Source organism: Lithobates pipiens, unplaced genomic scaffold, assembly GCF_037356315.1.
Source record: "Lithobates pipiens isolate NorthernLeopardFrog02 unplaced genomic scaffold, aLitPip1_a1.2 Scaffold_18, whole genome shotgun sequence".
Lineage (NCBI taxonomy): Eukaryota > Metazoa > Chordata > Amphibia > Anura > Ranidae > Lithobates > Lithobates pipiens.
In genome coordinates this window covers 641,581,089-641,606,313 of record NW_027507758.1, presented here as the reverse complement: position 1 = coordinate 641,606,313, position 25,225 = coordinate 641,581,089, and the positions used below count along the sequence as shown (strand labels likewise).

General features: G+C 48.5%; 1 protein-coding gene across 1 annotated transcript in view; it reads left to right on the top strand.

The window, feature by feature from the left end:
* LOC143986903 (uncharacterized) overlaps positions 1-25,225 on the top strand; it is a 1,023,878-nt gene that overhangs the window by 351,017 nt on the left and 647,636 nt on the right. Inside the window, exon 5 of the mRNA XM_077485310.1 lies at positions 2,857-3,078. Within this exon, the coding sequence (XP_077341436.1) occupies positions 2,857-3,078 (222 nt within the window). The remainder of the gene's footprint in view (positions 1-2,856; positions 3,079-25,225) is intronic.

The following is a 25,225-nucleotide window of genomic DNA, read 5'->3' as shown; positions in this document are numbered from 1 at the left end:
CAAGCGGCGGCGTGTGCTTTCACTGGTGACACCCAAAACTATTTTATCAGGAATACGTTCATCTCTCAGAGAGCCGTACTCACAGCTTGCAGCTTTTTCTCTTAGCCGTGTGACAAACCTGTCTATTGATTCCCAGTCTTCATGCTTACAGCAGCCAAATATATATCTTTCATATAGGACATTTTTAGAGGGTCTGAAGAAAGCTTCTAATGCACCCAGAATGGTTTTGGTGTCACTCTTTTCCTCCTCTGTGAGGTTCAGATTATGCTTGTAAACATGGCGGCATTCACTGCCCATCACCCTCCTCAGTGTGGCTGCTTGCACTGCTGCAGGCTTCTCATCTAACCCTGTGGCTAGGGAGTAGTCCTCAAACTCTGCCCTGAAATTGTCCCAGTTACTGCTGACATCTCCCCTCACCCTCATTGCCTCAGGCAGTGCAATGCTGTTAGCTGCCATGATGCTGTTTTCCTTGCTGCAAATACTCAGCATCCAGGACAGGCCTGCAATTGTCAGGAGGCAAAATCAGTTCCAAGAACACTCACATCAAGGCTGGCAGGCTCTCAGCATCAAATGTGTGGGAAGAGCATGGATCCAGAAATCTTCTGACACCATGTTTAATGTGATGTATGTAGAGAGACAGTACAAGCCATTACTGTACATAAGTCATGTTTACTGAAAGACCCAGCAGGAACAGGAAACGCAACACAGGAAGAAGTACAACAGAGATGCACCATAGAGTTGCATTTAAAGAAGCATATCATCCATAACATCATCCATAACAATACTCTATGGTAATATTGCATTGCTTGTACTTACTGTTTCCTATTCTGTGTTTGCTGTTCCTGTTATACAATTCAATATGACTCCCCAAACAACTTGCAGTGTCTTCATTTCTATACTGTAATGTGCTGCGTAGATATAAATCCTGTATAATAATAATAATAATAATAATAATAATAATAATACTTGAAACAGCCGTGTTCACTCTACGAGACGTTTCTTCAGCTGCAGTTCCTCTGAGCTCCACAAGGTGGTGATCTCACCTCTACGCAGCAAAAAAAGTCTCTATGGAATACAGACAGGAAGTGATGTCAGCTACAGACAGGAAGTGATGTCATGTACATAGGACATTCCATTTGGAAGGACGTAGTGAGGAGATGTTGCTGGATCTGGCGGGAGAGGAGGTAATATGTAGATTAACCCCTTCAGGGGGATCAGTTGATGAATATATCTTCCTTCCAAATCTGGCCATACATGGTTCAGTTTTATCGTTCATCCAGCGGAATGAGAGGAAAAAACTGAAGTGATTCCCCCATCCACACATTGGAGGGGGATGGTGGATGGGGGAATCCTCCCCGCTGCACTATTGTATTCTGACAATGGGGGGCGCTCCTCCGCTCTCAGAATACACAGATCAGTGATGAAGCTATTGGCTGCAGTCTCTGATGGAGTGACTTTTATCCGGCAGTGACCACACATGGATGGAAATGTGACCGATCCCTGCTGAACCAGCTGAATTTCCATGTCTCTATGGTCACCATAAGTGACTTCCTCCCCTCCCCCTCATCTCCTTCATTATGTAAGTCATGCTGAGATCATCTCCCATTGGCTGAGCAATATTCTCATTTGTCTCTGAGCTCCTTCTTGCTATTCCTCGTCCTGCCTGTTGTTTCCTTGGATTGATTTTCTGTGTAGTGACCCCGGCTTCATCTCTTGGATGCGCTCGTCTGTTGCTTGTCCTGACCTTTATCCTGATTCCTGGATCTCCTCCTCATCTCTCCTCCATATCCTCTTACACAGCTTTTCTCCACACCTGCAGTGATCCTGGGGGGTGGAAACTTGGCCTATGACATCACACTGACCTCACAGCTCCCCCCCCATGTCCCTCCATCCAGAGTCTATATGTCCTATGACATCACACTGACCTCACAGCTCCTTCTAGCAATGTCCCTCTTTCTGACTTTTTTTTTCTGATGCTCTTAGGATGTGGGCGGACTCTTAGCATCCTCACTAGCAAAGTGGGACTGTTGGTCCTGCATTGTATGTAATGACATCAGAATACCTGCTATAAGCTTTTATCCTGCACAGTGTAGGGGTTCTGTGTGGGGTAAATTATATCTCATTCTGAAGTGGGGCTTTAATAAAATGGAGACCTGAATGGTGAGGTGAGGCGGATTCTGGGACAACATTTACATTTTACTATTTGTGTTCAGATCTAGAGTTTTCCTCCTGTGAAGTCTGGAGATCATATGACCATCACATTGCCTCCACCTCCCTCCCTGATAGAATAGAGAAATACAAAGAAGATTCTAGAAGTCACCAGAGAGATGATGGAGGAGAGGTGAGGAGGATTCTGGGAATTCTGGGACATTATCCAGTAACAGACAAGGGATGTGTCTGGATGGTGACTGTATCATTGTGTGTGTCAGGTTCCTATAAGGTGTCAGGATGTCACTGTCTATTTCTCCATGGAGGAGTGGGAGTATTTAGAAGGACACAAGGATCTCTACAAGGACGTCATGATGGACAATCAGCCGCCCCTCACGTCACCGGGTAAGAGGAGACTTTATTGTAAAGGAGAGAGCAGTACGGAGGCTCCACCTAGATCCCCCATCATCTGATAAACACATAGAAACAATGTATTCAGTCAGTGTGTGTGTTTCCTACAGATGGATCCAGTAATGGGAACCCACCAGAGAGATGTCCCCGTACTCTGTATTCCCGGGATTCCACACAGGAAGATCACACCATCCCCCACCATCATCAGGTAGATGAGGAACAATCACTGATAGTATCATTAGGATCTGTACATTATCTGCATTGTTACCAATGATGTAATTTTTATTGTATATTCAGAGTGGAAACCTGAGAGATTCTAAAGTTGAGGTTAAAGAAGAGATAAAAGAGGAGGATGATGAGGATGGGGTGATGGAAGAGTCTCTAAAGGAACACAAAGATCTGTACCAGGACACCATGGTGGAGTCATCCAGCTACAGGAACCCACCAGAGAGATGTCCCCGTCCTCTGTATTCTCGGGATTCCACACAGGAAGATCACACCATCCCCCACCATCATCAGGTAGATGATTGACAATTATTGGTAGTTCTGATTTATACACAGCATGATTGTTACAATGAATGTTTTATTATATATTCAGAGTGGAAACCTCGGGGATGATAATATTGATGTTAAAGAAGAGTATAAAGAGGAGGATGAGGAGTATGGAGTGATGGAGGAGTTTTCAGAAGGACACAAGGATATGATGGAGCCACCAAATACCAGGAACCCACCAGAGAGATGTCCCCGTCCTCTGTATTCCCGGGATTCCACACAGGAAGATCACACCATCCCCCACTGTTACCTCAAGGTTGGTGGGATGGAGCTTGTAAAACACAGACTCCTGGAGACAATGTGTGGATTTTTTATGTGATGTCACAATAATAAATCTTCTATCTTACAGATGATATTCTCTCTCATTTTCTTGGTTTAGAGTGGAGATCCAATGGATATAGAATTTGAGGTGAAATCAGAAGAAGAAGAGAGGTATGTGAGGGATGATCAGCAGTCTATGGAGGAGGATGGAATAACGGGGACATTTATAGAGGAGGACACTCCTACAGAGATCAGCACAGTTGGGTCATTAACACTAAATACATTCCTCCACCCATACTGCTCACTGATTGGTCCAGAGTAGGGCGGGGGCTGGGTGATAATCTTCCTTCTTTGTGCTGCCGACACAATTTATGTATCTAGACTGGATTTATGGAGATTCTGGGGATCAGTTGGCAGCAAAATGTTCATTTTCCCCATAGATGTTACTAGATCTAGGCACCTGGGGTATGTGATTTGGGTCTTCTGCCCCATACCCGGGTATGACAAGATCTCTGACAGAACAATCCCCCCAGGATTACTTGTTGTGTTGTCTGCTTGCTGTGCCGGGTGGAGGGATACGTCTGTATAGTCTCAGACCCAAGTCACTGGGGTGCGCATCTTCACTGGTCTCACGATTCGATTTGATTACGATTATCTGGTCAATGATTCGATTCAATTTCCTTCCTCTCTGCAATCTTCTGGGACACATCACAGGTCCCAGAAGATTGCCCGGCTGTGCAGGACAGCGCAGAGAGACATGCGCACCTGGCTGTGAAGCTGCAAGATGTCACACCTGGATGCCCACAGTAGTATTGCCAGCGCCGTGGACAGGCAGGGGAGAGAATGGAGGGTTCAGGTGGCCACATCGCTGGATTGTGGGACAGGTGAGTGTCTTTTTAGTAAAAGTCAGAAGATACACTTTTTTTGTAGCTGCTGACTTTTAATAAACAAAAACAATTACTAGGTGGCCCCTCTCTGCCAGCGATCTTCTGGGACCATTGTCTGGCCAATGGCAGAGTGCATTGCACGTCCGGCCGTAATCTGTCACGGGTGCGTGTCACTGCCAACAGTAGATATGATGGCGCTAAGGAGAGGAGGGGGAGAGGAGAGATGCTCCGTGCGGCCACATCGATGGACCGTGGGACAGGTGAATGCGATTATTAAAAGTCAGCAGCTACACTTTGTAGCTGCTGACTTTTAATAAACGAAAAAACGGGTGGAACTCCGATTTACTAAGTGCACTACAGGGTGCATTCTATCACCTCTGAAGAAATAGCTGGTGCCATTTCCTCCTTCAGACCGGGCAAGTCACCTGAACTAGACGGTTTCCCGGCGGAATGGTACCAGCTCCACAAGGAGAGTTTAGTCCCTCGCCTTCTAAAAGTGTTTGTGGCTGCAGAAAAAGAAGGTATCTTGCCGGAATCCAATGCGCGAAGCTTTGATCGTTTTGATCCCAAAGCCCGGGAAGGACCCACAAGAATGTGAATCGTATAGACCGATCTCTTTGATCAATAATGATGCCAAAATACTGGCCAAAATTTTGGCCTGTAGATTGCAATTGGTGATTCTCAAACTGATCAACTCCAATCAAACAGGTTTTATCCCAGGCCGCTAAACTTCAATGAACCTCACTAGACTCTATGTGAATATGCAAATTTCCCATGCTAATATCGGTAGCCGAGTGATAGCCTCACTCCATACAAAAAAGGCATTCAATTCGGTCGAGTGGAAAAACATGTTCTCCCTACTGGATAAAATGGGTTTTGGACCGAGGTTTGCGAACTGGGTTAGATTACTATATAATGACCCCCGAGCATGTATCAGAGTGAACGGACATATTTCGAACTCTTTTTGGCTTGGGAGGGGGACACGGCAGGGATGTCCCCTATGCCCTCTCCTTTTTGCTCTGGCTATAGAGCCCCTGGCAGCCGAACTTAGGACTCGGGGTGACATTGAGGGACTTTTGGTTGGGGATCTGGAGGAACGTGTTTCGTTATACGCAGACCATATGCTGCTTTATCTGGGGGACCCTGACTAGTGATGGCCGAACGGTTCGCCCGGCAATCGCTTCACGGCGAATTTCGGCTGTTTGCGAATCGCCCGATCGGCAGACTATTGCCGCCGTTCGCCCGGCGGACTTCCGTGTTTTTACCGTGTAAAAGAACTTTGACCTAGGATGACACATCCATCATGGGGTACAGGACAGCCAATTGAGACATTACAGCACTTGGACATTCCCCCTAACTTATAAATACACCCGATCCGGTGGCCATTTTACATTCTTTCTTCTGTCACTATAGGGAGAGGTTGCTGTGTGGAGCAGGGAGAGATTGCAGTGACCCAAATCGCTAGCTATTTGGTACGCAAAAGTTCTTTTCAGGACTGGTATAGGTGTTAGGTGTATATAGATTTGCTGTGCTACTGATTGTTGCAGCAGCCTGAGTGTCTTTTGTCAGTTTAGAGAAAGGGACAGGACGGTGTGTGCTGCAGGGACAGTCAGTTTAGTCATTAGTTGTTACTATCAGGTCCACAAAAGTGCTATTCCAGTTATTGTTCCAGTAGCCTCTGTTTTGTCAGTTTATATAGGGACAGGCAGGAAGCTGTGTGTGAGGCAGTGAGGGTCAGTTTAATCAGCAGCTGTTACTATATTAGGTCCACAAAGGTTCTTTTCAGGACTGGTATCAGTGGAATAGTAATAGGCTTGTACACGTATAATATTCTTTCTTCCAAATATAGAAGGAATATTATACTTGACTGCTGTCCTTCTGCTGCAGTCTGCTAATCATTCACAACCTACTTGTTCCACAAAGGTCCTTATAAGGACTGGTAATAACCTGGTGTAGGGTGCTATAGTACATAGGGTTGAGTGAGGTACAGTCTGCTATTCTATAAGGACTGGTATAGGTCCACAATACATAGGGTTGAGGTGCACTACTGCTGACCGCTGCCCTATACTGCAGCAGTCTTTCATCGGTATAGGGATTGACGTACAGTCTGCTAATCAGTCACAACCTACTTGTTAACTTGGTCTGTCTAGGGTTCTATACTGCAGCAGTCCTTCATCGGTATAGGGACTGACGTACAGTCTGCTAATCAGTCACACACAACCTACTTGTTCCACAAAGGTCCTTATAAGGACTGGTAAGGTATAGGGTACAACAGTACATAGGGTTGAGTGAGGTACAGTCTGCCATTCTATAAGGACTGGTATAGGTCCACAATACATAGGGTTGAGGTGCACTACTGCTGACCGCTGCCCTATACTGCAGCAGTCCTTCATCGGTATAGGGACTGACGTACAGTCTGCTAATCACTCACAACCTACTTGTTCCACAAAGGTCCTTATAAGGACTGGTAACTTGGTCTGTCTAGGGTTCTAGAGTACATAGGGTTGAGTGAGGTACAGTCTGCCATTCTATAAGGACTGGTATAGGTCCACAATACATAGGGTTGAGGTGCACTACTGCTGACCGCTGCCCTATACTGCAGCAGTCCTTCATCGGTATAGGGACTGAAAGTTTTGTCACAGGATCATTTAAAAAATGACAGGCAGAGGAAGAGGCAGGCCCTTCCGCAGGGGTGGTAGGGTTAGGGCAGGAGCAACAGGCTTGAGCCAAAGTGGGAAGTTGCAGAAGGTGCGTTCAATTACTTTAAAGGACGCATTCGACTTGGTTGAGTGGCTCACTCAACCTTACTCTTCTGCACCCTCCTCATCCTCTCGATCTGCACCCTCTTCTTCACTCTCTATGTGCACCCCCAAAGACACTACCACCAACACCACCACCACCACAACATACCTTCCGCTTGAGTCACATGAATTATTTTCCGATCCATATCAAGAAGACATTTCTGATGCGCAGCCACTCTTGGTATTGGATCAGGAAGAGAAGGTAGCAACAACTGCTACTCAGCAGTCTGATGACAGTACCCAGATCAGCCCAAGGAGGAGGTTGGTCCCCGGTGTTGCTGCCTTCTCCGAGCAGTGGGGAAGGTGACATTGATGATGACGTGTCTAGTGATGTCACGTGGGTGCCCACAAGAGAGGAAGAGGAGGGGAGTTCAGAGGGAGATATGGACCAGCAGATAGGGAGGAGAAGCAGGAATAACTTACATTGCACAGGAGGGACAAAGCAGACTGCAAATGTATCAGGAGCGAGTCATCGACCATGTACGGTCACATCTGGCGCTCCCAGGACACCGGCACATGGCTCCACAGTGTGGGCTTTTTTTAACGTGTCCGCTGCTGACAATAGCGTTGCCATCTGCAATCTTTGCAGTCAACGCATTAGTCGCGGTAAGCCCAACACTCACCTAGGGACGACCACCTTAAGAAGGCACATGAGCAGCCATCACCGAGCCGAGTGGGAGCAACGGAACACACAAAGCCACATTCCAGGCTCTCACCGTCCAGCCTCGTCTTCTACTTCTCCTTCTCCTCTCTCCTCACAATTGTCCTCCACTCCACCTTCCATCACGCCAAGCTCACGTTTTTCTGCAAAAAGGCAGGCTTCCGTGGGCCTAATGTTCGAGCGTAAAAAATGATGACGCTGGATAACCCTCTTGCCCAACGGTTGACGGCTGGCTTGTCAGAACTGATAGCCCGCCAACTACTGCCATATAAACTGGTGGACTCGGAGGCCTTTCGCAAATTTGTGGCCATTGGAACACCACAATGGAAGGTCCCAGGAAGGAAGTATTTCTCGGAGAAGGGCATCCCAGAGCTATATGGCCATGTTCAGCGGCAAGTGAATGTATCTCTGGCACACAGTGTCGGTGCCAAGATACATCTGACCACAGACACGTGGTCTAGCAAACACGGGCAGGGAAGGTATATCACTTTTACTGCCCACTGGGTGAACCTTCTGACAGCCATCAAGCATGTAACCCGTGGCACCCGTGTAGATTTGGTTTTACCGCCACGGATTGCATGCAGGCCTGGCCCTTCTTCTACTCCATCCTCCTCCCTCTCCTCTTCGGCTGACTCCTCCTTTTCCGCTGCACCGCCCAAGCTCCCCAGAACCTATTCGACATGCCAGGTGAGACGTTGCCATGCCGTGCTGCGTCTGTTGTGCCTGGAAGCCAAGAGCCACACTGGCCCGGCACTCCTTTCAGCTTTGCATTCACAGGCAGATCAGTGGCTAACACCGCTAAATTTGACAGTTGGTAAAGTGGTGTGTGACAACGGTGTCAATCTGCTTAGCGCATTGAAACAGGGCAAAATCACGCACGTGCCATGCATGGCGCACGTCTTAAACTTGGTCGTGCAGCGATTCGTTGTCAAATACCCTGGGGTCCAGGACATCTTGCGGCAGGCAAGGAAAATCTGGGCCCATTTCAGAAGATCTTACATGGCCATGGCTCGCCTTGCTGACATTCAGCGGCCACACAATTTGCCGGTCAGACGTCTTATTTGCGATTGCCCGACGCGATGGAACTCAACCTTCTATATGCTTGATAGGCTGCTCCAGCAGAAACATGCAGTTAACGTCTACCTGTATGAACTCTGCGGCAGAACAGGTTCTGGGGAGCTGTTTTTTTTTTCACTGCGCCAGTGGCTGCTAATGCGCGACATGCATGCAGACTTCTGCGCCCATTTGAGGAGATCACCAAACTGGTCAGTCGCAGCCATGGCGCCATCAGTGACATGGTACCTTATGCCTTCTTTATGGAGCGTGCATTGCGTCGTGTCATTGATCAAGCTGTGGAGGAGCAGGAGCGGGAAGATGAGGAAGTCGCAATGCTGGATGAATTCCCAGGGGGGGCTACTCTATCTGAGACAAGTCAACAACAGGAGTCTGAAGAGGAGTCAGAGGAGGATGGTGCCGGGGCGGATGAGGAGGAGCAAGAAGAGCATGCTTTAAACCTTTCTGGGACCCCTGTTGTTGTGCGTGGATGGAGAGAGGAGAATGAAGAGGATGACATTATCCTGGATGATGAGCAGGAGCCAGGCCACCACACCGCTTCCAGTTTAGTGCAAATGGGGGCCTTCATGCTCCAGTGTTTTAACAGGGACCCCCGTATAAAAAGCATAGGGGTCAAGGACCAGTACTGGGTGGCAACGTACTTGCCACGTACAACGGTGCAGGTGTCAGTGATGTATATCACGGTGCTGATGTCAGTGCTCTCTATCACGGTGCTGCTGTCAGTGCTGTATATCACGGTGCTGATGTCAGTGCTGTATATCACGCTGCTGATGTCAGTGCTTTCTATCACGGTGCTGGTGTCAGATGACTCTATCACGGTGCAGGTGTCATTGCTGTATGTCACGTTGCTGGTGATCATCTCCTGCACCCTCTTCTTTGCCTACCCTGGTCCCTGACCTTCCCTCTCCTCCGTTGCCTTCATGCGCTCCACAGTCCTGAATTGTCACAACAATTTCCCATATAAAAAAAGAATGCTTGTAGTTGTTTATCCCAGATTCACCTCATACATGTGTTATGTCATTGGCCATGTGGTGGGACTATGTTTGCACAGCTATTAATTATTTTGTGGCTGCAAATTTGACCTGTAGGCTGGCGAAGTTCGCCTCCCATTGAAGTCAATGGGGCCCGCCGCAAACGTTCCGGTTCGTGAACTATCTTTGGAAGTTCGTCCATCACTAACCCTGACCAATCGCTAGCCAATGCATTCCGGGTGATCAAGGAATTTGGAGACTTTTTGGGGGGTTCGGATTAACTGGGCCAAATCAACGCTATTTCCCCTAGACCCGCAGCCAGGTTTAATGCCCCCTCCTCGATGTCCTCTGACAGTCACAACCCAATTTAAATACCTAGGGATACACGTTCAATTGCCTGTCAAGTCATTCACGGAGGTGAATCTCTGGCCAGTAATTAGAGACTTTAGGGACAGAATACAAAAATGGAAGGAACTCCCACTCATTTTATTAGGAAGAGCTAACTTGTTTAAAAGGATTTATCTCCCGAAATTTCTATACATAGTCTCTAATGCCCCGCGGTTTATCCCTAAAAAGACTTTCGGATATATTGACTCCTTGCTGATCTCCTTTCTGTGGGGTGGCAAAAAGAGTATCGCTGACCATTCTGCAACTGCCGGTGGGGAGAGGGGGTCTGGCAATCCCAAATCTTCGTATGTACTACTTGGCGTCACAGTTAGTTCAGGCTCATTGGCGTATGTTTCCGCAGCTGAACAACGCAGTGACAGCAGTGGAGGCAGCTGTGACATCCTCCTATGAGACGCTTTTAAATTTCTTCTTTAGAGGTGAAGTGTTGACGGAAAGTGGCATGACTGCACTCAAACCAGCTAAACAGGTGCTAGAGACATGTACAAGACATATACAGGACGCACCCTCCTATTTATCGCCAAATGCTCCCCTGTGGTTTAACGCTTGTTTAAAAGATTTTTTCCTCCTGGATGATGGACACAAGTGGGCGAGGCATGGCCTTGTCTATTTAGATCAGCTCTTTGACAATGGGGACCTTAAAACATTTGCACAATTGAAAAGAGAGTTGGATATTCCTGACTCATGGGCAGTCCAGTATGCCAGACTCAAACATGCGGCTCATGCTCAATTTGGGACTGGGCCAATACTTTTGGAAAACACAAGAATGGAAAAATTGCTTGCAGAACCGGACCACACACAACATATCTCTACCTATTATGCGGTTCTTCTGGCCAAAAAACAGCCCAGTGAGGAAAAAATGAGGAGCAGATGGACGGAGGTGATTCCGGAGATGACTGAGGCCCAGTGGGAGGAAGTTCTAACCTCCTATGGGCTCACAGTCATTTCAGCTCGGGACAAACTTATACAGTTACGATACCTTCACCAAATGTATTATACCCCACACAGACTATTCAGGATGAGCAGAAGAGATGACCCTACTTGCCACAAGTGCCAGGTGGCAGATGGTACCTTTATTCACATGGTGTGGGAGTGTGGTAAAGTAAGACCGTTGTGGTCACAGGTGTCCCAGTTTATTGCAGACACTTTTGATTTCCTGAATATATGTAGGCCACTCTTGGGACTCCTGGGGGTACTAGAGGATGAGGTGATGAATAGGGATGAGCCGAACACCCCCCGGTTCGGTTCGCACCAGAACTTTCGAACGGACCCCAAATTCATACGAACTTTAGAACCCCATTGAAGTCTGGGACTCAAACGTTCGAAATTAAAAATGCTAATTTTAACGGCTAATATGCAAGATGTTGTCCTAAAAAGTTTTTTTGTGCCCCAGGGGACATGGGTCAATGCCTAAAATCTTTTTTTAAAATGGCCGTTTTGGCGGGAGCACTGATTTTAATGACGATTAAAGTGAAAAAAAAAAGGTGAAATATTCCTTTTAAATATCGTGCCTGGGGGGTGTCTATAGTATGCCAGTGAAGTGCCACGTGTTTCCCGTGTTTAGAACAGTCCCTGCACAAAATTACATTTAACGGAAATAACGTCATTTAAAACTGCTTGCGGTTTTAATGTTATATCTGGTTCCTGCAATATGGTTGAAAATCATTGAGAAAAATGGCATGGGTAGCCCCCCCCCCCTGCCCATTACCAGCCCCTTTGGGTCTTGTACGCATATTAAGGGGAACCCCGTACCCATATTAAAAAAAAAGGAAATACGTGTGGCCCCCAGGCCCTATATACTCAGAACAGCAGTATACAGGTGGTGCAAACAAGACAGGGACTGTGTAGGTTTGTTGTGTTAAGTTGAATCTGTTTGTCATTTTCAACCGGTACATTTTTAAAGTGTAGCTCCAGTCAAGAAAACTATTTTTAAGCTTTTTGGAAAACACAGGGAAGGGTTATCACCCCTGTATAATTTGTTTTCTCGTCCATCTTTTTTCATCTCACTTGCTGTTGTCTCCTTCCGTTTGCAAGTAGGAGATGTTTGTAAATTGGATGTTTGAAAGTAGGGGCCTGCCCTATATGCTCTGCAGAAATGGCGGAACAAGGTGTTGGTTTTGCCACAACATTGTAAGCCCTCAAATTGACTCTTGGTGGGCGCTGGAGCGGCCTGCTGTGAACGATTATATCAAGAATTGTAATTACATGCCATTGTTGAACAGTGGTAGAAAAATTGACCTTTGGTGGTTGTGGTGCTGGTGCCACAACACTATAAGTCCTCACAGTTACTCTGGGTGGGCACAGGAACGGGCCCTCCTGTGAAATATTATATCAAGAATTGTAATTACATGTCCCTGTTAAACAGGGGCAGAAAAATTGGGCCTTAGGCACTGGTGCTGGTGCCACGACACTGCAACCTCTCCCATATACTCTAGTAGTGATGGACGAACTTCCGACGGGACGTTTCGCGAACGCAGACCACGAACGCGCCCGATCGTTCGCGAACCATAACGTTCGCGGCGGGCCCCATTGACTTCAATGGGAGGCGAAGTTTGCAAACCTACAGGTCAAATTTGCAGCCACAAAATAATTAATAGCTGTGCAAACATAGTCCCACCACATGGCCAATGACATAACACATGTATGAGGTGAATCTGGGATCGACAACTACAAGCATTCTTTTTTATATGTGAAATTGTTGTGACAATTCAGGACTGTGGAGCGCATGAAGGCAATGGAGGAGAGGGAAGGTCAGGGTAGGCAAAGAAGAGGGTGCAGGAGATGATCACCAGCAGCGTGACATACAGCAATGACACCTGCACCGTGATAGAGTGATCTGACAACAGCACCATGATAAAGAGCACTGACATCAGCAGCGTGACATAAAGCACTCACACCAGCACCGTGATATACAGCACTGACAGCAGCACCATGATAGAGAGCACTGACATCAGCTGGGTGACATATAGCAATGACACCTGCACCGTGATAGTCATCTGACAACAGCACCGTGATAGAGAGCACTGATATCAGCAGCGTGACATAAAGCACTAACACCAGCACCGTGACATACAGCACTGACAGCAGCACTGTGATAGAGAGCACTGACATCAGCAACGTGATATACAGCAATGACACCTGCACCGTGATAGAGAGCACTGACATCAGCAGTGTGACATTAAGCAGTAACACCAGCACCGTGACATACAGCACTGACAGCAGCACCGTGATAGAGACCACTGACATCAGCAGCGTGACATAAAGCACTCACACCAGCACCGTGATATACAGCACTGACACCAGCACTGTGATATACAGCACTGACACCTGCACTGTAAGCCCCAGGAGGAAGTCAGCATAGCACAGGGATGGTGGGAGCTCCTCATAATGTGCATAGCACAGGGATGGTGGGAGCCCCTCATAATGAGCATAGCACAGGGATGGTGGGAGCCCCTCATAATATGCACAGCACAGATACAGCCCCAGGAGGAAGTCAGCACAGCACAGGGATGGTGGGAGCCCCTCATAATAAGCAGCCCCAGGAGGATGTCAGCATAGCACAGGGATGGTGGGAGCCCCTCATAATAAGCAGCCCCAAGAGGAAGTCAGCACAGCACAGGGATGGTGGGAGCCCCTCATAATGAGCATAGCACAGGGATGGTGGGAGCCCCTCATAATATGCACAGCAGAGGTACAGCCCCAGGAGGAAGTCAGCACAGCACAGGGATGGTGGGAGCCCCTCATAATAAGCAGCCCCAGGAGGATGTCAGCATAGCACAGGGATGGTGGGAGACCCTCATAATAAGCAGCCCCAGGAGGAAGTCAGCACAGCACAGGGATGGTGGGAGCCCCTCATAATGAGCATAGCACAGGGATGGTGGGAGCCCCTCATAATATGCACAGCAGAGGTACAGCCCCAGGAGGAAGTCAGCACAGCACAGGGATGGTGGGAGCCCCTCATAATAAGCAGCCCCAGTAGAAATATGACACTGCTCAACCTCTTCAATGAGAAGGGTATGGGCATATAGTACGGTGTGCTTTTTTTGGACAAGGAAGTGAGCCAAATAAAGAAAGAAGGTCTGTGTGCTTGATTAAAAAAATTGTTTATAGACATATACATGGTCTACTGGTCACATGTGTTGAATTCCTCCGAGATCCATGCCTCATTCATTTTTAGAAATGTGAGGTAGTTAACACTGTCGTGAGCTAGGCGAGTACGCTTATCGGTCACGATCCCCCCTGCTGCGCTGAACGTCCTTTCGGACAGGACACTGGACGAGGGGCAAGCCAACAGTTCGATTGCAAATTGGGCAAGCTCTGGCCAGAGGTCAAGCCTGCCCACCCAGTAGTCCAGGGGTTCATCACTCCTCATAGCGTCCACATCGGCCGTTAACCCGATGTAGTCGGACACCTGACGGTCTAGGCGTTCCCTGATGCTGGATCCGGATGACACCTGTCGATGGGTCGGCTGAAAGAATGACCTCATATCCGAAGTCACCAACACATCTTCAAACCGGCCTCTTCTTGCAGGCGCTGTTGAATTGGTACCCGCAACTCCTTCTTTGGGAGTGGGAATTGCTCCTCTGCCAGCACACGCAAAAGCTGAATGCAGCATTTCTCGAAGCAAGGCCTGGAAGTGCTCCATTCTGCCAGCCCTCTGTGACGGCGGTAACATTTCCGCCATTTTGTGTTTGTACCGGGGGTCTAAGTAGGTTGCCACCCAGTACTGGTCCTTGACCCTTATGCTTTTTATACGGGGGTCCCTATTAAAACATTGGAGCATGAAGGCCCCCATTTGCACTAAACTGGAAGCGGTGTGGTGGCCTGGCTCCTGCTCATCATCCAGGATAATGTCGTCCTCTTCATTCTCCTCTCCCCATCCACGCACAACAACAGGGATCCCAGAAAGGTTTACAGCATGCTCTTCTTGCTCCTCCTCATCTGCCCCGGCACCATCCTCCTCTGACTCCTCTTCAGACTCCTGTTGTTGACTTGTCTCAGATAGAGTAGCCCCCCCTGGGAATTCATCCAGCATTGCGACTTCTTCATCTTCCCGCTCCTGCTCCTCCACAGCTTGATCAATGACACAACGCAATGCACGCTCCATAAAGAAGGCATAAGGTACCATGTCACTGATGGCGCCATGGCTGCGACTGACCAGTTTGGTGATCTCCTCAAATGGGCGCAGAAGTCTGCATGCATCGCGCATGAGCAGCCACTGGCGCGGTGAAAAAAAAACCAGCTCCCCAGAACCTGTTCTGCCGCAGAGTTCATACAGGTAGAACTTAACTGCACGTTTCTGCTGGAGCAGCCTATCAAGCATATAGAAGGTTGAGTTCCATCGCGTTGGGCAATCACAAATAAGACGTCTGACCGGCAGATTGTGTCGCCGCTGAATGTCAGCAAGGCGAGCCATGGCCATGTAAGATCTTCTGAAATGGGCCCAGATTTTCCTTGCCTGCCGCAAGATGTCCTGGACCCCAGGGTATTTGACAACGAATCGCTGCACGACCAAGTTTAAGACGTGTGCCATGCATGGCACGTGTGTGATTTTTCCCTGTTTCAATGCGCTAAGCAGATTGGCACCGTTGTCACACAACACTTTACCAACTGTCAAATTGAGTGGTGTTAGCCACTGATCTGCCTGTGAACGCAAAGCTGAAAGGAGTGCCGGGCCAGTGTGGCTCTTGGCTTCCAGGCACAACAGACGCAGCACGGCATGGCAACGTCTCATCTGGCATGTCGAATAGGTTCTGGGGAGCTTGGGTGGCGCAGCGGAAGAGACGCTAGCAGAGGAAAAGGAGGAGTCAGCCGAGGAGGAGAGGGAGGAGGATGGAGTAGGAGGAGGAGGAGAAGAAGAGCCAGGCCTGCATGCAGTCCGTGGCGGTAAAACCAAATCTACACGGGTGCCACGGGTTACATGCTTGACGGCCGTCAGAAGGTTCACCCAGTGGGCAGTAAAAGTGATATACCTTCCCTGCCCGTGTTTGCTAGACCACATGTCTGTGGTCAGATGTATCTTGGCACCGACACTGTGTGCCAGAGATACATTCACTTGCCGCTGAACATGGCCATATAGCTCTGGGATGCCCTTCTGTGAGAAATACTTCCTTCCTGGGACCTTCCATTGTGGTGTTCCAATGGCCACAAATTTGCGAAAGGCCTCCGAGTCCACCAGTTTATATGGCAGTAGTTGGCGGGCTATGAGTTCTGACAAGCCAGCCGTCAACCGTTAGGCAAGAGGGTTATCCGGCGTCATCATTTTTTTACGCTCGAACATTAGGCCCACGGAAGCCTGCCTTTTTGCAGAAAAACGTGAGCTTGGCGTGATGGAAGGTGGAGTGGAGGACAATTGTGAAGAGAGAGGAGAAGGAGAAGTAGAAGACGAGGCTGGACGGTGAGAGCCTGCAGTGTGGCTTTGTGTGTTCCGTTGCTCCCACTGGCCTTGGTGATGGCTGCTCATGTGCCTTCTTAAGGCGGTCGTCCCTAGGTGAGTGTTGGGCTTACCGCGACTAATGCGTTGACTTGAAAGATTGCAGATGGCAACGCTATTGTCAGCAGCGGACACGTTAAAAAAAATCCCACACTGAGGAGCCATGTGCCGGTGTCCCGGGAGCACCAGATGTGACCGCACATGGTCGATGACTCGCTCCTGATACATTTGCAGTCTGCTTTGTCCCTCCTGTGCAATGTAAGTTATTCCTGCTTCTCCTCCCTATCTGCTGGTCCATATCTCCCTCTGAACTCCCCTCCTCTTCCTCTCTTGTGGGCACCCACGTGACATCACTAGACACGTCATCATCGACGTCACCTTCCCCACCGCTATTAGTAGAGATCTCGGAGTAGGCAGCAACACCGGGGACCAACCTCCTCCTTGGGTTGATCTGGGTACTGTTGTCAGACTGCTGAGTAGCGGTTGTTGCTACCTCCTCTTCCTGATCCAATACCAAGAGTGGCTGCACATCAGAAATGTCTTGATATGGATCAGAAAATAATTCCTGTGACTCAAGCGGAAGGTATATGGTGGTGGTGGTGTTGTTGGTGGTAGTGTCTTTGGGGGTGCACATAGCAGAGAGTGAAGAAGAGGGTGCAGATCGAGAGGATGAGGAGGGTGCAGATGAGTAAGGCTGAGTGAGCCACTCAACCAAGTCTGGTGCGTCCTTTAAATGAATTGAACGCACCTTCTGCAACTTCCCACTTTGGCTCAAGCCTGTTGCTCCTGCCCTACCCCTACGGAAGGGCCTGCCTCTTCCTCTGCCTGTCATTTTGTAAATGACCCTGTGAGAAAACTCTCAGTCCCTATACTGATAAAGGACTGCTGCAGTATAGGGCAGCGGTCAGCAGTAGTGCACCTCAACTCTATGTATTGTGGACCTATACCAGTCCTTATAGAATAGCAGACTGTACCTCACTCAACCCTATGTACTGTAGCACCCTAGACCAAGTTACCAGTCCTTATAAGGACCTTTGTGGAACAAGTAGGTTGTGACTGATTAGCAGACTGTACATCAGTCCCTATACTGATGAAGGACTGCTGCAGTATAGGGCAGTGGTCAGCAGTAGTGCACCTCAATCCTATGTATTGTGGACCTATACCAGTCCTTATGGAATAGCAGACTGTACCTCACTCAACCCTATGTACTGTAGCACCCTAGACCAAGTTACCAGTCCTTATAAGGACCTTTGTGGAACAAGTAGGTTGTGACTGATTAGCAGACTGTACGTCAGTCCCTATACTGTTGAAGGATTGCTGCAGTATAGGGCAGCGGTCAGCAGTAGTGCACCTCAACCCTATGTATTGTGGACCTATACCAGTCCTTATGGAATAGCAGACTGTACCTCACTCAACCCTATGTACTACAGCACCCTACACCAGGTTATTACCAGTCCTTATAAGGACCTTTGTGGAACAAGTAGGTTGTGAATGATTTATCTCTAAACTGACAAAAGGCACTCAGACTGCTGCAACAATCACTAGCACAGCACTGCCTCAAACCTATATCCTGAACTACACCTAACACCTATACCAGTCCTGAAAAGAACTTTTGTGTACCAAATAGCTAGCGATTTGGGTCACTGCAGTCTCTCCCTGGTCCACACAGCAACCTCTCCCTATAGTGACAGAAGAAAGAATGTAAAATGGCTGCCGGATCAGGTCTATTTATAAGTTAGGGGGAATGTCCAAGTGTCCATGTGCTGTAATGTCTCAATTGGCTGTCCTGTACCCCATGATGGATGTGTCATCATAGGTCAAAGTTCTTTTACACAGTAAACACGGAAGTCCGCCTGGCGCACGGCGGCAATAGTCCACCGATCGGGCGAAAATTCTCCACAAAACGACCGCCGGGCGAACCGTTCGGCCATCACTATACTTTAGTTTTAGTGCAGGAATTAACCCTGCTGCAAAGCATTGCATCAAAAATTGGAATTAAACGCCCCTGTTAAACAGGGGCAGAAAAATTGGGCCTTAGGCACTGGTGCTGGTGCCACCACACTGCAACCTCTCCCATATACTCTAGTTTTAGTGCAGGAATTAGCCCTGCTGCAAAGCATTGCATTAAAAATTGTAATTAAACGCTCCTGTTAAACAGGGGCAGAAAAATTGGGCTGATGGCATCACCCATAACCAGAAATGTTCTTCCAACATATCAGCGGAGGAGGAAGAGGATAGACAATCAACATAACAGGACAGTCACTCAGCATCAGCATAGGCAGTCTTTAAGGGATGTGATATTTCAAAAAAAATTATTCGGTTACATCAGCTTCAGGTGCTTGGTAGCTGTGAGTAATCCAAGACTGATTCATCTTGATGAAGGTCAGTCGATCAACTGATTCGGTGGACAGGCGCACCCTGTGATCGGTAACAAAGCCACCAGCAGCACTGAAGGTGCGTTCCGAAAGAACGCTGGATGCAGGACAGGCCAGTAGCTCAATTGCATACTGTGCAAGCTCTGGCCAGTGATCCATCCTCAAGACCCAGTAAGCCAGAGGATTTTCGGTGGGAAAGGTGTCCAAGTCTGACCTTGCCCCTAGGTATTCCTGCACCATGTAAATCAGACGCTGGCGATGGTTGCTGGAACCGATCATACCTTGGGGTTGCGGACTAAAAAATTGTCTGAAAGCATCAGTCAGACGGCCACCTTCTCCACCGCTCCTTCTGACCGATGCTTCAGCAACACGTTGTCCAGGACCAGGAATTTTTAACCTCCCAGTCTTTGGGAACGCGTTGCACAGACCTTTCTGCAAGGCCTCCCGGAGATGTCTCATCCTCTGCTCACTCTATGAAGGCAAGATAAGGTCGGCAACCTTACCCTTGTACCGTGGATCAAGGAGAGTGGCCAGCCAGTAATGGTCCCTCTCCTTGATCCAAAGAATACGAGGATCCTTCCGCAGGCTTTGCAGGATAAGGGAGGCCATGCAGCGTAGGTTAGCTGAGGCATTCGGTCCGGAGTCCTCTGGGTCACTAAGGACAACATGATCCGCAGCTACCTCCTCCCAGCCACGTACAAGTCCACGGGTTTCTTGGGACTGTAAATCATCCCTACAAGCTGCTGCTGATGCTGCGTGCCAGCCTCCACCTCCATGCTGACACAATCATCCTCCTCTTCCTGTGTGATGGGTGGGACAGCAGGAACACTATCTGGATAAAGGGGGCCTTGAGAGGCAAGGAAGTCCTCTTCCTGCCTCTGTTCTGCCTCAAGTGCCCTGTCCATTATTCCAAGCAGCGTATGCTCCAAGAGGTGGACAAGAGGTACAGTGTCACTGATGCATGCACTGTCACTGCTCACTATCCTTGTGGCCTCCTCAAACGGTGACAGGACAGTGCATGCATCCCTGATCATGCCCCACTGGCGTGGTGAGAAAAAACCGAGCTCCCCTGACCCTGTCCTGGTGCCATAGTTGCACAGACTTTCCTGGCCTGCTTCAGGACATCCTGTAAGCCCGGGTACCTGCCCAAGAACCGCTGCACCACCAGGTTAAGGACGTGAGCTACACAGGGCACATGGGTCAGTTGTCCCTGTCGGAGGGCGGAGAGGAGGTTGGTGCCATTGTCGCAAACCACCATTCCTGGCTTAAGCTGGTGTGGCGTCAACCACCTCTCGGCCTGCCCCTGCAGAGCTGACAAAACATCTGCCCCAGTGTGGCTTCTGTCCCCCAAACAAACCAGCGCAAGCACGGCATGGCATTGTTTTGCCTGCGTACTTGCATAGCCCCTGGAACGCCTACGGAGCACCACTGGTTCTGAGGACAGAGCACTGGAAGAGGCCATGGAGGAAGAAGAAGAGGAGGGGGTGGAGGAGAGAGGTGTGTCACAACCAATAGTAGCGTTTTGGAGGCGTGGTGGCGGAACAACCTCCAACACTACTGCACCTTGTCCTGCATCCTTCCCAGCTGCCAGAAGAGTGACCCAATGGGCCATGAAAGATAGGTAACGTCCCTGTCCATGCCTGCTGGACCATGAGTCAGTGGTAATATACACCTTACCGCTGACCGCCCTGTCCAGCGAGGCAAGGACATTGCCTTCCACATGCCGGTAGAGAGCCGGAATCGCCTTCCGTGAGAAAAAGTGGCGTTTGGGGACCCGCCACTGAGGAACCGCACATTGAAGGGGGTCGAGTCAACCAACTGAAAAGGCAGTAGTTGAAGTGCTAGCAATTTAGCCAAGCTAGCATTCAACCGCTGGGCATGTGGATGGCTGGGAGTGAACTTCTTTCGCTGGTCCAGCAGCTGGGGCAGGGACATTTGCCTGCTATAATCGGACGTGGGTGTACTGCTTGCAGAGTGCCCGGAAGCACTTGGCTGTGACACACCTAATTTTACACCTTCATTCCTCTCAGAGCAGGTTTCAGAGAGGACTGAAGGTCTCTCCTACCAGGCACCCACGTGGAGTCAGTGCCCTCATCATCCCCTCCTTCTTCATCGCTGGAGCAAACCTGGCAGTATGCTGCAGCTTGTGGAACATGACTGCCAGATTGATGTCCTTCTTGAGCATCCCCTCTCTCTGCATTCACACTACTGCCTTCCTCTAGCTGAGTATCATCATCAGAGCCTACAAAACACTGGGCATACTCCTGGAGCATGTACCCAACACTGTGCTCAAAGAGTTCAGGAGACTCCTCAGGAGGACATGGTGGGTCTAGGGAAGGAGTCACTGATGATGACATTGAGAGGAGGGAAGACGATGCATTGGCAGCTGCTTTGCTAGTACCCTGAGCCTGGGTGAGAGAGGATGAGGAGGATGAAGAGGGCTTGGTCATCCACTCTACCAAGTCGTTGGCATGTTGCAGCTCAACATGTCCAGCTGCCGAAAAGAAGGACAAGCGTGTCCCATGGCCACGTGCTGATGATGACGATGCACCGCGTCCACGACCAGCACTGTTGTCTCTAGGCACAGAGCTTGCTTGCCCTCTTTTATCGGCTCGCGTCTGTCTGCCTCTCCTTGCTGGCCTTCCAGACATGGTAATGGCCTGAAGGGAGTTGGGAAAACCAGCAATTGGGTAGTGTATATTGTGCTGGAGGCACATACAACTTCCACTAACTCCTGCAGATGGCTCAAATAGAAAAGAGCTATGTAGGTGGATATAGCGGTGTATACTGGGTTCAGAGCCCGCAGACAGCACGCACAAGCTCCTACCGCTGACTATCTTGCTCGTTTTAAATAGAGCTTGCAGTTAGCTATATAGGTGGATATAGCGGTGTATACTGGGTTCAGAGCACGCAGACAGCACGCACAATCTCCTAACACTGACTGCAAGCTCTATTATAAAAGATAGATATATCGCTAGCTATATAGGTGAATATAGTGGTGTATACTGCAGACAACAACCACTACAGAAGAGCAAGAACGAAAAATCGGCTGATAACGAACGGTGTATACTGTGTTGAAGGTACACAGAACACCCACTAACTGCTACAGACGCCAACACACTACACAAGGCCGCCACGCTGGCGGCCTTATATAGTGTGGGGCGTGTACTACACAGCCTGAGCTATGATTGGCCACAGGCAATCATGGCTCTCCTCGCTGCTGGCGCTGCGATTGGCCAAGCATGCGGGGTCACAGTGCATGCTTGGCCAATCATGAGCCAGCAATGCACTGCACCATCGCAGTGCATTGTGGGCCGTGAGCGCCACACGAATTTGGAGCAAACAGCCCATAACGTTCGGAATTCGACTCGAACACGAAGCTCATCCCTAGTGATGAATAACAATAAGAGACAGTTCCTACGATTACTGTATTACTATGTCAGCAAACTTATAGTCTTGAACTGGATAAAGAGGGAGGTTCTTACCTTATCCGCATGGAAAGGACTGGTTAATGCAAATATTACCCTGTACAGAATGACTTATGAAGCAAGAGGTAGTAAGAAAAAATGTAATAAAAAATGGGGTAGATGGATAAATTCTAAGGAAACTACACCATGCGACATTTAAAGGACATGACTATATACCACTGTCGAATAATATTCAATGAGAGATGCTATTGGTGAGGGCATATCTGGGGGGGGGGGGAGATGACGGCACACAGCACAGATAGGTGTGGGGGAATTATCCCCCATGGTTTTGGTTTGTTTTTTGCTTTGCCATATCACATGCTGATGGACGATATGACCCGTAACCAATATGGGTAAATGGTAAATTATGCAGAAAGAAAAGCTATATGTGCCAACATATCTTTATCTGCGGACCGTGCAACCTTGTAAACAGTCCATACTGCTGCTGTCTTGTTGATTATGGTTGAGATTATATTCTGTAAATGATGCTTTCTTTTTTATGTATGTACACTTGGCAAATAAAAACTTTATTAAAAAGTGCACTACAGGGTACAGGAATTCACACACACCCGGCTGCTGGGAGGTCAGGAGGGATTAGAATCCAAATCCACAACTGACAAACAGCCCTATGAAGTTCCCTGTACTGTCTCTGTGATGACATTTACCCGGCCCCCCTCGTTTGTACCTTCCAGCACACTAGGAGTTAACACAGGGGAATGTGCAAACGAGGGGGGCGGGTAAATGTCATCACAGAGCACGTGTAGGAGCCAGTGTATGTAGAGTACAAACATACGTGTACACTACATACTGCTGCTAGAAAATACCTGTGTGGTGAGACTGGTGATAAATGCAAATATAATCCATTAAGTGCCCCCCGCTGTATGTGCATTCTAAAATATATGCAGCTTTTCATTTCTTAGTGTGTGTGTAACTGTATAAGCTGCTCATGTGACTGCTCACTGCTCTCCTCGTTCTGGCCCTCCTCTCTCCTCTCTCAGGCTCACGTCTCTCGTCAGGTCAGTGGGTGTTCTCAGCCCCGCCCACCGACTGTAGCTATCCAATTAGAAGAGAGGCGGGCGGGGCTGACGTCAGGAGAGAAGTGAGAGGAGAGGGGCTGGCCGGACCGATCAGTCACATGAGCGGTGTATACAGTTATATACACACGCTAAAAAACGAGGTATAAAGCTGCATATATTTAAAGAAAACACATACAGAGGTGACCACTTACTGGATTATCATTGTATTTATTAAAAAAAAGGCATTTTGGGGCGGGGCAAGTCAGGATGATGTCCCCCGACATCGATTTTTCGGGTCGCATGCATCGATGTCGCATCGGGGACCCCCGAATCGCGATGCAGCGATTAAATTCCACACCCCTACAAGTCACTGAGTGCAGTCTCAGGAGATGGGAGGCAGCGGTGTGGGACCTCTGCAACTTGTCTCATGTAATCATTTCATCTTCCACTGATTACTGAATACCAATATTATGAGTCCTGACCCTTACACTGTATACTTTATATTCTACATTACATACTCCTGACCCCTGCACTATATACTCTATGTTGTACATTACATCATTCTGATACTATATAGTTCTATCTGTTGTATCTTATACAATATGTTATACATTACATAGTCCTGACTTCTTTTGCACTCATTTTCTAACAGCTGGACCTTTTATATCTGATGATGTGTTTGGAGCACAGACTTTTACATGGTGATAATAACATCCTCAGACTTTGGAGCCTTAAACAGAAAGTGATAATGGGGGAGGAGTCAATAACCCAATGATGGGGGTCTTCAGGATCAGTCCAGTCTTCATCTTGGTTGTTCTCCCCATCCTCACTCTCTGACCTCTGGTGGGGCTCAGCCCCGCTGTTATTCATGACTAAATCATGGACTAAATAAGGAAGTGCAGGACTTCTTGTGTTGGGAAGATGGCAATGAGTGATAGAGGGGGAGGGGACACTCGTCCTATAATCCCCTTATCACTGTCACTCCTATAAAAGACAGTTCTCGTTGTTTCCTCCCTCTCTGACTAAGGTCCATGAATAAAGAAATGATCTGGTAGGAGATCAGAGGACCCATTTACTAGTTACCTTGGGGGGGGAATTGTAAGATCCTCAGAGACAAAGCTGCCTGATGTGGGTGGAGTCCTGGTTTAGGGGAACCAATCAGCTCATGTCTAGTAATAATCTTTGTATTTCTATTTTAGTAGATGGACGGGAGATGAGGAAAACCTCAGAGGATTGTCTCACTTTGTCTCCAGACTGTAAAGTAGAAGATGAGGACATCACACAGTATAGTCCAGTAGAAAACCCGACTACCTCAAATGTCCATCCGGCACCACACAGTGTAGATGGACCATCGTATTCCTCTTATCCTGAGGAACCTCAGACTGTGAGGGACGGGGCCGTCCTTCCAACAGAGAAGAGCTTTTCCTGTACTGAGTGCGGGAAGTGTTTCCGTTTTAAATGTCGTCTTAATGTGCATATAAGATCTCACACAGGAGAGAAGCCGTATTCGTGTTCTGAGTGTGGGAAATGTTTTTTAATGAAGTCCAGTCTTTACACACATCAGAGATCTCACACAGGAGAGAAGCCATATTCCTGTCCTGAATGCGGGAAATGTTTTTTACAGAAGTCTTGTCTTAACAGACATCAGAGATCTCACATAGGGGAGAAGCAGTACTCCTGTCCTGAGTGCGGGAAATGTTTTTTACAGAAGTCTGATCTTTCCAAACATCAGAGATCTCACACGGAGGAGAAGCCGTATTCCT